At 34.5% G+C, this 17,349-nt stretch overlaps 1 protein-coding gene across 4 annotated transcripts in view; it reads left to right on the top strand.

The window, feature by feature from the left end:
• RBFOX1 (RNA binding fox-1 homolog 1) overlaps positions 1-17,349 on the top strand; it is an 869,105-nt gene that overhangs the window by 823,726 nt on the left and 28,030 nt on the right. For 2 of the 4 annotated variants that reach the window (XM_050713747.1, XM_050713748.1), the window contains 2 exons: positions 5,985-6,024; positions 14,863-14,927. In XM_050713747.1, the coding sequence (XP_050569704.1) occupies positions 5,985-6,024; positions 14,863-14,927 (105 nt within the window). Of the gene's footprint in view, positions 1-5,984; positions 6,025-10,467; positions 10,511-14,862; positions 14,928-17,349 lie in introns of all 4 variants that reach the window. The other 2 variants (XM_035548778.1, XM_035548777.1) reach the window with 1 other exon arrangement.

The raw sequence follows: 17,349 nt of genomic DNA, 5'->3' as shown, positions 1-17,349 counted from the left end.
AATGGGTTGCCTAGGGAAGTGGTGGAGTCACCATCCCTGCGGGTGTTTAAGGAAAGGTTGGACTTCATGCTTAGGGACGTGGCTTAGCAGGTGGCATTGCTAGTAGGGTGATGGTTGGACCAGATAATCTTGGAGGTCTCTTCCAACCTTAATGATTCTATGATTCTATGAAATGGAGAAGGAAATGAAAATGGAAAGAAATGTACTTTGTGTAAATATAGAAAATACACCCTTTCTATCACAAATTATGTCTGCCTCTTGATCCAGAAGACTGATTTCAACCAGTTTCTGTGTTATTCATCTGTTTCTTGTGACAGAACATACTGTATCATATATTATACATTTTAAACAGTTCCCAGCAGAATGTAATAGGATCGTGGAATATCAGGGACAGGATGGTAAGAATAAAATAAAAATTATGAAGCTGGGGAGGGCAAAGGAAAAGTAACAGACTATTCAGGAACTGTTCCCCTTTTTAAAAGTAATTGATTGCAAATAACACCTTTAAGAAAATTAAGAAAGAAGGATAATTAATATAAGCTACTACATCTACTACTTTAACATAACAGTGGTTATGTTTTTTCCAATAGATTTCTTTGGGCTCACAGAACCTTTCTTTTACTTGGGACTCTGCTTTGTACATATGTGCAACTGTTAGAACAAAAAAGCATGTTTTGCCAGCTCATAGTGGTTTATGTCTTCCAGCTTTGTTCTCTGCAGCAACGCCCTCTATTAATTTGCAAAGTAAATACTGTAATTTTTTCATGGCATAAAATGTTGAAACTGGAAAGACAAAAACCTGGAATTAGAGAACACTAAAAGGTGGAATAATGGTATTGTTAAGTCTCATACAGGAGTTCCAGTTCTATATTCACAACAGTGAAAGTTGTGTTATTAGTGTTGAAAATCCTGCCTTTGGTTTATTTTAGGTTATAATTGCATCTCTTCTATTACTTGTCTCAGGAAAGCTTCATATAAAAGGCATATTTTGTCTTCAGCAGGGATCAAAAACTGGAAAATATCTTTAGGGCAGTAAAGGTGACCCCATCAGCAAACAGAAAACGCAGAATTTTTATTCATCATGTGCTTGCTCTTAATTGTGATGGAGGGGAAATAGTGTACTATAACTTTGACTCCTACTGCAATGGCTCAAATCACGATTGTAATGCCTGTTTGTTGCACTAAATCCATGCATTTAATCTGCTTTAGGTTATTTATGCTAACTTGTGCAGATTGTTTGTATGGCTGAGAGTCATATATGCTTAGCTGGTAAGAAGTCACTGTACGAAGGTTTGCACATGCAAGAACTGTTTTATGCCAGATTATTTAACCCAATCCTTTTGAAAGATAAGGGTAGGAAAATTAATATAAAGACAGATGAAGTCCTCCCAGAATATTATATAGGTGTAATCTAAACTGCTAATGAGCTTGCCTTAATAAATTTACAAACAAACAAGCAAAACAAAACAAACACAAAACCAAACCAAAACAACAACAACAAAAAAATGCACTGCAGGTGTTTAATAGTTGGTGAGAAAACAGTTTCGTATTTATCAAATATAATTTCAGGAAATGATTGCCACATATGATATTATTTAGATGCATGCTTTCTTATTATTTAGATGCATGCTTTCTTATTAAATCAAGGTTTCTCTCTTTGAGTTTTCCTTAGCACAATAAAATCATAAAATACATCTGAATAAATCCCCATAGTTTGTTGTCCTTATTTTAATGCCTCCAGGTAATGCATTAACAGATCATCCATTCTTGGGTGCAGTAATTCAGACTTCAATACATGACTATTTCCAGACCCTGTGTCAGTTTACAAGGAACTCAAGATTTATGTGTCTGCCAGGACAATTTTTTGAATATAAAATGTAAAAGGAGCTGTGGCAAGATGGGTTCCTACGTGATGCATTCAGTCTCTTCCCATGCTTGAGACATAACATCTGTTCTCTGTCTGCAGATTCAGAGAGAGAAAAGAGGATGATGAGTCAAGCAAATTACCCTTTGGAAAATAATATACTAAAGGAAAGAAAAGTGCAAGAGTAAAACATAGCTGTTGATGCTTTACACTTTTTCCTTCTGATGATGGGTGTGGTTAGAAAATACATTTGACTCCAGTGATAACAGTCAGTCACAGGAGCCAACAAGTGACAAGGACGGTAAATAGAGAAAATATCCAAAATCCATGAAAATGTGAAGAAAATTAAGAGGCAAACTTCCAAAGAAGCTGAAGGTCTTATATTTAACATATCATATTACAAAAATGTATGGAGAAAATTAGATAAAATCAGCTGATTTCTTTTCAAAGTGCATGTCCTGCTTGGGAATGTTATACTCGTTTGCCTGGTTCTGTCACTTCATCTTAATACTAACCCTGTTTAGTGATAGAGTCATGCCTTTGTCTCACTTCTGTGTTGGGTTCTTTCTCCGGTATAACATTTATCAAGCAGTTACAGATTCAGAATTCAAAGTAAGTTTCTGTCTGTACCTGACTGAGCATTATATGTAAAAAGACGGCCTAGATAAATGAACTAACCTACCCAAGATTACAACCAGCTGCATTTGGGAATTTGAAGCATTTCAGTCCCTATTCATCTTGCAAGATCTTCACTATAAATTCACAAATCACCAAGAGGAGGAAGGAAATGGGTCCTCTTTTTGACACGTTCTCTCAAATGTGTTATTTCTGAATAATAATGTTCAATAATAATTGAAAATAGTATATTTTAATGTTATGTGGTGGGTTGATCTTGGCTGGCTTCCAGACTCTCACCCAGCTGCTTTCTCACTCTCCCTCCCCAGCAGGACACGGGGAGAAAATAATATGATGAAGGTCATGGGTCGAGATAAAGACAGGGAGATCACCTACCAATTACCATCATGGGGAAAATAGACTAGAATTTGTGAGAATTAATTTAATTTATTGCTATTTAAAGTAGAGTTGGATGGTGAGAAACAAATATAAAAATTATTAACACTTTGTATCCATACTCCCTTTTACTAGGCTCCACTTCAGTCCTTCATTCCCAACTCCTCTATCTCCTACCCAACCTGAGCAGTGCAGGGGACTGGGAAGTGGGAGGTTTTAGTCAGCTTGTAAGAGTTCCTCTCTCCTGCTCCTTCCTTATTATACATTCCTGTTGCTCCAGTGTGGGCTGTCCCTGGGCTGCAGCTTCCTACAGGACATACCAACCTGCTCTTGTATGAAGTGCTCCACAGGCTTGCAGAAATATCTCCCCACGCAGGCCAACCCTGTGGCCTCTCTGCTACCAAAACATTGCCTCATAAACCAAATACACGTAAGGTAATATTCTATTTTTAAATAGTCAGTGTGATGCAGAATTAGATGATCACTTAACAGTTGAAGTGATCCATGATTCAAACTAGCATTTCCATGTCGTATAAATCTGAACAATTGCGAGGACCTTGTATCCGTTTTTACTTAGAACCTCGGTTTTTCAATACCAGTATTTTTTCTGGAATTAATCAACCTTGCATATGTTTAGTATTTCTGTAGCTGTATTTATAGAACTTAATGGTAGTGGAGGTAATTAGTTCTGAAATATAATTCTGAAGCAATTCTTCTGTGCTGCCACTGCTAATTTTAAAGGATGAGCTCTAGAGCTAGTGAATAGGCATTAAAGGTAGTTTTCTTAAATACCCTTTTTTAGGTCAAAAGAACTAAAATAGCACTTCTGTCTTCCTGTTGTGCACTGATTTATCATCACTGTTTCTCAGCGGTCATCTTGGGGAACTTCAGAATTCCAAGAGCGGAGAATGGATTGTCACTGGAATGTGGCATGATGGTGGCATTAGATACTCTCTTTAGATGAGGTATTTGGGGGGGTTCATTTTTCAGTAACCTCTTACAAATTTCTTTCTGAACTATATAACCACTAGGATTTGGATGTTTTTTTTTTTTTTTTTTTTTTTTAAATACTATTATAAACAAATAATCAGAGCTTTATTGTAATTTTGTGCTGTGTATACACAGCTGCCTATTATTGAAAATAATGTTGAGTTATACATTATGCATAAAAATGTACAGTTTTAGACTTGCTTTAGTAAGTGCTAATTTAATACAGTGTACAACAACACTGATCTGTGTAGCATCTTTTTGATGTGGAGGCTGAGTTTGTCACCTTACATGAAGGAATGAGTAATCCTATCCAGAAGATACATGATTATTTTAAAAATGGAGTCCTTGCCCTTGGAATAAATATGCCTTTTATTTTTTTTTTTTAAATGTGTATTATTTGCAAAACAAACTTGCTATATGAAATTCTTGATAAAAGCCTCTGTCTGCAGTAACCTTTGTACCATTTGTATATGATCTCATAAGACTCCTGTGTTGTTCACGATTGTGTTACTCTACCTCACAGTCATGTGGAATGTTTTACTTCTTACATGCAAACAGCTGTGAGGAAAACATAATATTTTAAAATAATTAGAATATCAGAAATGAAATGTAGGTACACTACAATGTAAATAACAGGTTTTCTGAAAACTAACAATGTAGTCCAGGTTTGCCATATTCTGCTCTTACAGAATTATGGAAAAAAACATAAGTAAATCTCTGACCTTAACTGAAGCAGATGGCAGACTCTGATTTAAGTGGAGCCAGGTTTTCATATGTTATTATTCCATAACAAACTTTCATCATTGTTAAAGTATAATGTAGTTTATATGCATGTATGTGTACTTGTCATTTTCTCAAGTGAATCTGGCTTAAACACATACCAGTTCATCCCTGTGGGGTTTGGCCATTGACCTCAATAGATCAGTTATACTTCTGACATGAAAATTCTTGTTGAAATTGCAAAACAGTTTAGGCTAGCAACTTGATGATAACTATTATTCCCAGATACTAGTATTCTCAAATTGAAAATATTGTTGCAAAAAGCCTATCACGTGTTTTCATATTTAGCTCTCAAAACAACTTGGGTTGACTCTTATATTAGAGATACCTCTCTTTAGTTGCAGAACTGCCAAGTAAAAATAAAGTTGCTGGACTTATACAATGTGTGTAATTGGTAGGCCACTGTTGCATAGTTTCAGTTTTATTTAGTATAATCATTTAAACCATCTTTGTCATATTGTGTCATTTATCCTGAAGGGTTTAGAATCTAAAATTTGTACTATTTACACTGAGAATTTGTGTTAGCTGTAATGCAGAAATCTTTGGGTAAACTGTTAATTGCAACATAACAATTCTACGTTTTTTGAAGATAAGAAGTACTAATGTATCCAGACAGAACTCCAGGGTAGCTGATAATTATGGGCATGTTTGCCAAAGTTGTAAAACGATAGTGAGAAGGCTTAGCCCTTTTCTTATAAGAATAACACTATGGCATTCTTACCAGACTTGTTGTCAGTATCAGAAATGTGCATCAACGCAGTACCTATGAATATTCTCATCTGTGTGTACACTTAGCTATTGAGATTTGAAACAAGTGGTAGAATTCCATCAGTATAATTATTTCACCATATAAACTTAGGCTTTTTGTTTCCCATCTAAGTGATGACATTTACCACTTTGTTTCAGAAGGCCGACATAATTACAGGACAAGAAAGTAGTATTTCAGGAAATAACATTTTGTAAATGTAATAAAACTGTTCTCAGGATTAGCCCACTGAAAATTTTTATAGAAAAAAAATGCTGCAAATTTGTGGATTCTTAAAAAAAAAAAAAAAAAAAAAAGTAAAAAACAAGACCTTGCCAGATGTATTTTCCAGTTCTGCCATGCTTTACCTCTGTTTGACTAAGCATTTGGCATACTTTATAAAGATGTAATACTCAGTACAGTTCCACTTCTGATAATTGCTACCAACCTCCTTAACCAATGTGAAGAGTGCCTTCTTTTCCCCCTCCCTTTGTTCTTGTGACAAGACTAACCTCAGCTGTGCAGGGGTTGGTGGCATCTGCATGTGGAAATGCACTAATATGGATGTTTTTCTTTGTGTGTGCATCCTTGCAGTGTTGTATACCAGGATGGATTTTATGGTGCAGACATTTATGTAAGTATTCATTGATGTGCATGCTGTCCTTGTACATTACCAGAGTCATTCTTTTTACAAGTTTGCTGCCTAGCTTGACTCTGTTTTGTCTATTTACCATCCCTTGCCTGTCAGAAAGAATTGAGAAGAGTATCTCTCACATTGGAAGACCATTCTGTTCATTACATCTATCATTGTTCAGTGGAGCTGAATTAACTCTTGAATCCAATGTTGAATAAATGCAAAAAGATGTGAAAAATCTGTGTGTATGTGTGCGTGGAAGAGTGTCTCCTTTCAAAATTAAATACGAAGAAAACTTTAAAACAAAGTAGAAACACTTTCCTGCCAACCTCCAGAACACTATTGAAAAAAATAAAAAGACAAATTGAATATTAATACCTGAGGAATAAAAATGCAGTATGGAGAGAAAGAGAGACCAAGTAAGACTTCTCAAATCCAGGCAACATTTGGTAGATGTTTGTACATCTTTGGATGGATGGATGCATATTGCTTAAATATCCACATATTTAAATTTAAATGAAATAGAGATTGCTTATGATGTAAGAAGTATTTATATTTGTTAGTAAGTATCAATAGCCATGGATAGTAATTACCTACTTCACATTAAAATGTATATAACTCATTGGTCACTAATTTCATTTTAAATAATATATTTTTTAAATTTTCTTACCCATATTGAAGTTTTTACCTTGAATGTATGCAAAGAGGCTACTTACATCTGAGTATACAAGAAGTTTCAGATGGTTGAGGCTGAATTTCAGTCTTCCAAAATAATTCTTGCACCCTATTTTTACAGTTTTTTAAAAAAATACGTGGATATAAAATGTTACCAAGAGTACTGTAATCTTTCACATCTGTTATTATTTTGATAAAGCAATGTGGTTACAAAGTTACAATTGTCTTTACTTCAACAGACAACTTGCTATATCCTAATTGTGCTTATGTTTTACCATCTCTGTTGAGTTACAAAGAGATGGATGAGATGACATTGGTATGAACATTAAAAAATCACTAGATCGTTGTAGGAAGCATTCCTTGTATTTATTACCAGTAATCTCTTAAAGCTATTTTCAAAGGAACAGATTTTTTTTCTATTAGGTGTTATTTGAAAGGAAAACAAATTGAAATTATGCAAGCAGTAGCCTTTCTTTTTCTGATGGGGTAAAAGGCTGATACTCATTTGAAAATTAATTTGTGCAGTTTAAGAATACATTTAAAATGAATTAGCACAGTTTAAAATTCTCTACATACTTAGTGATTTTATCAGTAACATACTGTTACTGACACATGAGAATCACACATTTGCCAAAGGCTTACTCAAGTGTAGTATGCTGCTTTAGTCTCACCTAAACATTTTACTGTTGAATTTTTTGAGGCATATTTTAGATATGTTGTACAGTGTTGAATTTCTTCGTGTAATTTCCAGTTTTCATATTTGTGTATAATGTCAAAAGAATGTGTCATCCATTATGCTCAGTTTACCAATCTGAAAGGTGACAAGACATCTTCCTCAAGATTGGTTAATGGGATTGAATAAGTGAGAATTATATGTTCGTGTAACAGTTCATAGTTTTGGAGCCCACTGCTGCTTTTGGTGCTTGACAATTATTTTATTTTAAGGTGGCCTTTTTCCTCTTATAGTCTTGAACATTTTGGTTCAGAAACAGAACCAAACAGAAACAGCAGGTTGTTTCACTAAGGAAGATGCTGAAGAAATTACTAATTTCTAGTTTAGCTTCAGTTTTCTTGTCTGGAATACTCATGCATTAGAAAATGCAGTAACTGTACTGGTGCATTGGTTTTCACTCAGTTGCAGCCTTGTATTTCTGATTACATTACTTAATTCTCTAATGTAACAGAATGTTTACGTGTACAGAATGTTTACTTGTACAGAACTTAATGTAATTTCAAAAATATTGTGAAATTTGGTTATGTTTTATGATGTTCAAAGCTTCTTAGTTTATAATTCATTTTTCTTCACATTTTTATTTCTTGCAACCAAAACATTTTGATGAAAAGAGAGAGAGAAAACTGGCATAAGTCAAAAGAAAATGTATTATAAACAGTGTTGGTTCTCAGTATAACAGTTTCCAGCAGAGCAAGTTATTTATTAATTCCCAGTTGGATATAATAAAGTTCTACTTAGCTTTTCATTTTAATTACAGAGCTGAAGCTTTGTGAAAGAACAAATATTTTGTTGAAAAAGGAGAAAGAAATAAAATTTGAAGTACAGGTTCTAATCAGAAGCATAGAAGATAATAGGAATACAAAAATACAGTCTAAAATGGAAAATCCAGACCCATGACTATATGTAATACAATATATTCTGTATTTCACACAGTTATATGTGAAATGTAATAATGCCTCTGAAATAACTGAGCTATTGAATTCATTTTTAAATGTGCCTTTAAGTAGGAAAAATAAAGGAGATGGTCAGGAAGAAAGGAAGACCTTTTAAAATTAAGTATTGATTCACAAAGAGAAAAAGTCATTAAAAGAGAATTAAGGTTGCCTCCCAGCAAATATAGAAGTTCCTAGATGAAGATTGACACCTGTGAAAATAAGAAAATACAGTCCACAAAATGAAACCAAAATAGTAACAGATGAAAAAATATGCAGTTAAAATAATAGCTCTGCACTGTTGTTCTGCTTTATTTCAAATCTGTGGTGGTTTTTTCTTGTTGTTGCCTTTTTTTTTTTTACTGTTGTCATGAAGAATGTTTTCAGAAGATGTCAGTCTTCAATCAACAACTAAAATTTGAGAAGGCCAAGGAATAGCAGATACTTCAAACTCTCTCATCACCAGCTTCAGAAATGGTGATGCAGGTTGACCATGTACATTGGTCAGTTTTATTGCTTACTGTAAGATTTTCTGACCCGTTCTCAGGATTCTGGACCTGTAGTACTGCAGCTGGTGTGGGTCCAAGGCAATTCATAAGTACACAGGTAGATAAGGTAGAGTTGTTGTTGTTGTTTTTGTTTTTTTTCCAAGTTACTGATCAAGAATAAGGCATACTTTATGAGCAGAGAAATGGAAAGATATTATCAACACTTACTGCTGTCTCCTTAGCTCAGAGGTAGGAAGGTATTGAGGTTTTAGGTATCTACGTTCCTAGCAGAAAGGAGACATTTTGATTAAAACTGTATCAGTTATCTAAGCAGTATTCCCATGATACTGGATGGGAGTCTACTGATGCAATCAGATATCCCAAAAGGCGCTGTTCTAATGTGAAAAGCAGGGATATGTAGTTAACATCAGAGTCTTAATTTTAAGTAGTTTTAAGTCTTTAATTTTAAGTGTTTTGTAAAGGTGCAGTGGGTAGTTCCTCCTAATGCTCCATACACTAGAACACTCCATGGTACCTTTTAAAAAGTTATGAGATCTAATGATGAAATGTCTTTTCATCTCTCTGGTCTATTTGTGATATAAACGCTATATTCAAAACAATGCTAGATTACTCTTGATGATTGTAGTGGATTAGAATTAATGCAGGTGCTGCCAATTTGGATATATTACCAAGAACTTTTCTGAGGCAACAGATAGGTCTGGGTCACTGTAAGCCCAGAAACAGCACAAAACTTTCAAGTAGGCCTGTCTCAGAAGTTGAGCTATCAAAAATAAGACATTTTATTTTTAGTTCTCCCAATGTTTTGCTCTGTGAGCAGAACAAATACTGTGTAAACCACAATATCAGTATGAGTGGAGGATGAGGAAATGATCAATTATGCTTTTTATGTCTGCAAGGCTCCATATAATTTTTCTTATTTTTCACTTTTAACTAATAAAGCAGATATAATTCTCAATACTATAACACATTTTGAACCTTGATTTATTTATGTTCACAATACTTCAAGAACTTGAAGTGAAAGGAGTTATAGGAAATGAAAATTGAGGAAAATGTATTCTCAACATTAATATAGAAAATTAACTATGTTAGTAATTGGAAAAACTAATGAAAAAATAGGCATCATTTAGTCATCCAATAAACACTGTCAGTGCATCTGAGATCAAGATAAAAAGTAATGTAGGTTTGTAGTAGTACAAATAGGTAGGTAGTAGTGCACCCATATTGTAACTTCTGACTATGTGTTTGTGTAACTCTTTTATTTGGGAATTATACTTAGTACAGCTATACACACTTTACATAAAAAATCAGATGTCTTTGATTTTCCATTGTTTCATTTTTATCTTATCAAAAAAATCTGCAAACACTTCTAAAACTGATTAAGATTTCTCTGTAACAATTGGCTACAGATCTTCCACTGATCCCACTACTCTTTTTCAGTTTGCTTGAGCAAAGTACAGAGATGTATTTGATTACATTAAAAGGAAACTTGTAATGAGCAGTTTGGGAGGATTCATCTAAATTCCATCTGTCCATCCTTCTTTCTGTCCTTCCTTCCTTTACTCTGTTAAGTCATTGCATTTCTCTTTCTTTATAGAGCATTATTGCAGGAGGCTGTGTATGGCAATAATTTACCACAGGCATGACATGCCAACTGATGGAAAAAAAAATCAGTAGGCTGAATGAAGACTGTTGTAAAATCATACTATTCCACAAATTATTCAGTGAGAATATGGATTCTGTGTGTATAAATGATAATAGGCTATGAGGTGTCTTTATGTTCTGGATCGAACCACAAAATCACACATATTCTTCATGTCCCATGTAATACAATGGTAATTGCTGTAATTGTCCCATTCAATATTTTATGACAGTGAGATATATCTGTATATTTGGACTGCAATTCTATTAATTTCCCCTATACTCAAAATTTTAGACAACTTAAGCTGCAGTAGTACTGTGTGATCATTCCTTTGGAAGCAGAAGATGCAGATAAGGCAGTAGACATTCTTAATTATTTTAGCTGAATTTATTATTTTGTTTGACTTTTCAAAAAGTCAAGCATAACAGGTACTTTCTGTACTTAGAGAAAATAAAAACACAAAACATTTCTAAAACCCAGCAACTGCAAATTGGTTTTTATTAGTATGTAATTCTGATTTTTTTGTAAACTTTATTTTGCAATACAGTATAATGCATGCAGACAAATATTTACATATTTCTCTAGACATGTATATGTAACATATATTACTACTGCCTATATGTAGTATATGTAGGGAATATTACTAGTGTAATGAATTTTACTTACATCTACAGTAATGGCCGAGATAAAAATTAAGACTAATTGTAAAGTAGAATGTGTCACGCAAGTTTAGAGCTCAGTGGTTTGAATCAGTTTTCCTTCCTGATTCCCAAGATAAAGCATATCTTCAAGTGTTTTGTCATAATGATAAATCATCTGAAGTAACTGATAAAATAATAAGAAATAATACTGCACCAAATCTTTAGAACACAAAACCTGTAAAAATAATTTGCCTAAGAATGTTTTTACATATCACTATACCTCAGAATGACAGGTTGAGGTTGGAAGAGAACTCTGGAGGTCATGTTGTCCAACTTGTTCCAGTCCTCAGTCACCTGGAGTGAAAAAGTGGTTCCTGATGTTCAGAGGGAACCTCCTGTTTTTCAGTTTGTGCCCACTGCCTCTGGTCCTGGCACTGGGCACCACTGAAAAGAACCTGGCTCCGTCCTCCTTGAATGTTCCCATAAGGTGTTTCTTAACACTGATAAAATCTCTCTGAGCCTTCGATTCTTCAGGCTGAACGGTCCTAGCTGTCAACCTCTCCTCACAGGAGAGGTGCTCCCACCCTTTAATCATCCTTGTGACCTTTCACTGGACTCTGTCCAGTATGTCCAGGTCTCTCTTGTGCTGGGGAGTCCAGAAATGGACACGGGACTCCAGGTGTGGCCTCATCTGGGCTGAGTAGAGGGGAAGGGTCACCTCCCTCAACCTGTTGGCAACACACTTCCTAATGCAGCCTGGGATACAATTAGTTGTCTTTGCAGCAAGGACACATTGCTGGCTCATGGTTAACTTCATGTCCACCATGGTCCCCAGGTCCTTTTCTGACAAGCTGTTTTTCATCTCAGTTGTCCCCAGGAGATGCTGGTGCCTAGGGTTGTTCCTCCCCAGGTGCAGGACTTTGCACTTCCCCTTTGTGAACTTCACGAGGTTCCTGCCAGTCCATTTCTCTGGCCTGTCCAGGTCCCTCTGAGGGCAGCACAGCCCTCCGGCACATCAGCCATTCCTCCCAGTATTTGTGTCATCAGCAAACTTGCTGAGGGAATGCTTGGCCTCATTGTCCAGATCGCTAATGTGTAATATAATAGCTTATGTTAAAAATATGAAATCATGACATGGGCTGATAGAGAATTATGATCTGCCTGATATCCATAGCCATCCTGCAATTTATATCTTCAGAGCATTCAGGCAAATTTAATAACGGATCTCTCCGTATTTGTATTTCTTTAGACTCAATTTTTCCATGACTGTCACAAATTTAATTGTGATTGTTGAATCCACAGCAGCTTAATGAAGTTCAGAGTTGATCTTAATTGTTCAGCAGAATTTCTTTGATGAAAGCAAATCAAAATGCAAGCCCCTTCCTGCCCCCCCCCCAAAAAAAAAAAAAAAAAGCAACTCATATTTAGGGAAAGCAGGTTTTGAGTAAGAAAAGGTCAGTCTTCACAGACTCACCAATTTTAAATGGTGCTTAAAGGAAAGAAAAACAATTCTGACAGAGCCTGCTTATCTGTAGATTTAAGACCAGCCAGTATGTGAACAGCCTGTCTCATTTTCTCATTTTAGTCTGAAACATTGATACTTCTGGTGGTGGCCCATTTTCAATCCTTTACCATGGTGAGAATCAATATGTGCATAGTTAGATTGAAATGTTGTGGCCTCTTGCATTTAAATAAAGGTTTTTAGAAATGGACTACTGGAACAATCATACATGTGACTAACAAAATCATGTCACACTGCAGAATGACTTGTAGTCTGCCATACATTTTCAGGACTGGACGTTGAAAACAAGCTTGTCCCGTTTAATATCATCTTCATAATTTTACTATTTGTACTTCCTCATATCAGCACTCAAAACAAAACCAACCAAATAAACAAACAAAATACACAGCCAAACCCCCACCACTGAAACCAGCACTATTTTTAGCACTGTGAAGAACAGGATGGGAGGAAAGAGAGCTGTGTAATCTGTCACCTTTCTCCTTGGAGCACAACCCAGGCCAAGTGCTCAGTCTCACTGTTCACTGGCTCAGTTTGCACTTGGTGACATTAATTGACATCTGATTGCCTGTATGCACATACCTGCAAGCAATATGTGCCTATTATACATCTTTTGACAGTAATAGCCCACTATTGGCTTATAAAAATCAAATGGTCTGAAATGAGAAAGTATTTCTTCTCAATGCTGCTGCACTTGCACAGAGAAGCAGTTTGCTGCAAAAGAGACAGCATAAAAAGTATTATAGAAGTACCTGCCTTATTCTAGTGGTTGTGTGATACAATTGCTTCTGGCAGGGAACTGATCAGTAGAAGTAAACATAGTTTTCCTTATGTGAGCACTTGAAAAAGTCAGAAAGAATGTTTCTCAAGTAAGGTGACAATTCATAGACTGAAGTGTCTGAGGAGCTGTCAGTATATGTAGAACTTGTTTATTCTTAGGGTGATGTGGCGTTATCAGCTGAATGATTGGTTTCCATAACCGTTCTGCTTCAAATCTTCAAACCAAAAAAGTTTCCTACCTTTTAGGGATGAAGGCATTCATTCCACCAAGCAAGGCAGTAGAAGGGCAAATAGCTTGTAAAAACAGTTGAAATTCTCTCCTTGCTTTTCTGAAAAGCTTTTTTATTATTATTATTATTTGTAAAATCAAAACAGGGAACTCACAAAACTACCTAGTAAAAATCTACTACTGTTATAGTAAGGGTTGATACACTAACCTGTGCTTCATGCTTCAGCATAATATCTTGTATGAATGCAGTTTTCCAAAAAGAAAGGGGGGGATCAATTCATTAAAATGATGTCTTTAGGAAAAGAACAAATTTTATTCAAAACTGAGTGACCAAATGCTTTCTTTCTCAACTCTTTGTTAAGGTGGGGGGAAGAGGGGGAGTGGATGCAGAGTCCCATGTCCCAGGGGATTATAGGGTGGTGAATTCTAATTGGAACGTAAATCGTGTTTGTGTTATCTGTGGAGACTGGCCTCTGTTTGTTAATTGGCATGCTGAGATCATTTTGAAATGGTTGATATAACACCGTGGTCCATTGAACAGGAAGCTCCGCTGTTTTCACAGTTTGATAATCAATGCATCACTGCACACAATTCCTTTCAAATGTGTGTTTGTTTGTCCTGTTTGCTTAATTGAACAGCTGCAATTACTGTTACATACAACTGAATGTTAATTCAGGGAAGAAGAGAATTTTCCTTCTTCATTATAATTTTATGCATAAATTGAAAACCTATATAACATTAAGTGTTAATTGAGTGCACTAATTCATAAGTTTAATCAACCAGGTATGATCAATCATATTTTGTACAAAAAAAAAAAAAGAAAAGAAGAATTATTAGCAGAGTTTTTCTTTTAAGTTAAACATTGCTTTATTAATGTGCCTATACCTTATTCATAAGAACAATCGCTACTTGAAAACGTGTGGATGAATACAGTATTGTCTTTTAGAAACCTTATGTTGATGAATACAGTTCATTGCTTTCTCCACATTTCTGGAAAAAATCTTAACAAGTTCATGGTGATAGATTTTGCTTAACAATTCACTTAAATATGTCATGTGTATTTAACCCCTTAACTGAACTTACAGTATGACAATAATATTCCAATCAGTTACTGCTAAATTTTACAAAATATTATTTAAGCTGCTGTAGCAATCCAGTTAGAATGTGAGTTTATGTTTTAGGGTGGTTATGCTGCCTACCGGTATGCCCAGCCTGCCACTGCCACTGCAGCTGCCTACAGTGACAGGTAAGATCTCATTTATCACTAATAAATATTTGACCAGTGGAAGCTGAAGATGATTCTATAAATTTGCCTTGTTGAAGTCTCATAACTGTCTTGTTGCTCTGCAGATAACTGTGATATCTAAAGCAGGCTATTTTATTATAATCCATGAATAGCCATAAATTAAGAGATTTTAGGCCTTAATTGAGAATTGGGCATGAGACGTGCACATTCCCAAGCTGTAGATCATCCAGTTAAGGTCTGTGACCCTTGTACAATACAGATAAAGATATGTACGGCTTCATGATGGTCTGCTACTAAAGATCATTTATCTTAGGAGTATTATTTCGGTTGATTTAGAAGCTGAACCTACTGAGTGCCCTCAATTCTCATTGACATTGTTTTAGTCACTGGAAATTGAGAATGAACTGTATCTAAGCTTGAACTATCCAAGGCAAAATGATATATTTTTTTTCCATTTACTTTCTATACAGGCTTTAGATTTTTTGAAATGCTAAAAAAAAAAAAAAAAGAAAAAAAAAAGGTTATACTTCTGCACTGTATTTGTATCCTCCAAACGTAAACCACATTGGTGAAAATAATACCAGGAATAAAAGATCATTAAGATATGCATAAGAAAAACATGCAAAGACTTAACATCTATAAAACTAAAAGTTATGTCATATATATTAACTCGTTTTCTTGCAAGATGAAAATCAAGACCCCTTTCAAGTCAATGTCTAAATTGCTAAATTCTAGTAGGAATATGATTTTGTCAAATTGCTTAAAATTAAACATGCATGCAGTTTTTGCAGTGTGTGGACGTGATTTTGTAATGAAAAGAAAGAATATCCTACCTGTTTTTCAGAAACTGTACCTTTAGCAAAATCTACCACTAATACTTTTCAAGTATTTGAAGAGCGTACAACTGTAAAAGGAGGATGTATATTGTAAAAGACAGATACATGCATGTGTTTTGCTTCACGATAACAGTGAGGAGTAAGGTCACATTTCTCAAATCGTTATATAAGAAATTTTTCCCTTGAAAACGAGCATATAATTTCTTAAGTCTTGATTTGAAAAATTACTGTAGATGCTAAATTAGACATTGCTTTTAAAAGTTTCTGTTTCTTAAAGAAATCAACAGATTAAGAAATTTAAGTGAACTATTTCTTAGATTGAAGTGCTGTTCATGGATTCCGTAATTTTAGAATAAAGTATCATGGTATGAATGTTACAATGCTATGCATGCATATTTGCCTTTCAAAAGCTTACTCTGGGTAATGAAGATATATTTTTTAAAGTTATATGAATAAAATAATTTGCATGTGTGGCTGAGGCATGCTGTGTCAGACAGGTAAGCAAGTTTCTTTCTATTAATCTTGTATCAGTAATATCAACTAGATGCTGCTATTTATACTATGTCCATGATGTACTATTTCTACTTAGGGTAACCTACAAGGTGAAGTGCTACTCAGTAGATTCATTTCATTTCCACAAAGGTGTGTTAGCATGTTGCAGCTCTAGGATTATTCTCTGATTTTATAATGCAAAAGAATTCCTGATTCTAAAAGCTTAAGCTGAAAGCACAAAATGAAAAATAACCTCCCGTGGTTATTCATTTTTTGCCAGATATCATTAAAATGTCCCTGGGTCATTTTATAGGGTGTTTACTCCTATGAATAAATGAATTTCTGAAAATCTATACATTATATAGAGAAAGTAAACAATATCAATATGACTTTTAAATGCTTTAATTATGAATTAATGTACCTTCTCATAAATCAAATGCTGTTAAGGTAAAACGTCAGTTGGTCACATATTGTATGGATAGAAAGTCCACAAACATCATGAAGAATTATGCTGACAAAAAATAAAGGACTTGTTTAAGAAGAAGATAGTTATTTTAAATGTTTTTAAGGAAGCTTGAGATGGTGTCAGTAGCAGTGCAGTTGTTACAACCCTTAATTATTTTTTTTCCAAAAAGTTTAATTTTCAGATACACGTTGTGTATCATTAGAATTGTCATAACCTGTCTGTTGCATAATTTTAAATATCTTAAAAGAATTATATATCTTCTGCATATTTTTTTAATTTAACCTTTTTAATGTGATTACCCATCCTCTTTGAACTGCGTCCCCAAAATGAATGTGGTTTCTTGTGTTAATTACAAATATCACAACTGAACTTTATGGGAGATTCTTAAAACTAACATAGAGAACAAAACAAATAGCAATCTGCTCAAATATTTCTTTGCATATATGAAACTATATGCAAACATGGATACCTCTGATTACTCACAACTTAATTTTACTTACATAATTTTACTAATTTTTCATTCATTTTTTAATGAATTCAATTTAGTAAATTTTATGAGTCATTAATATCGCATATTCTAAAATTCAGAAAAACAGTTCAGTACAACTGCTTGTACATTTTCTTCTCA

Source organism: Cygnus atratus, chromosome 15 (assembly GCF_013377495.2).
Source record: "Cygnus atratus isolate AKBS03 ecotype Queensland, Australia chromosome 15, CAtr_DNAZoo_HiC_assembly, whole genome shotgun sequence".
NCBI classification, from domain to species: domain Eukaryota; kingdom Metazoa; phylum Chordata; class Aves; order Anseriformes; family Anatidae; genus Cygnus; species Cygnus atratus.
The sequence above is the reverse complement of the archived record's forward strand: the minus strand, read 5'-3'. Positions and strand labels throughout refer to the sequence as shown.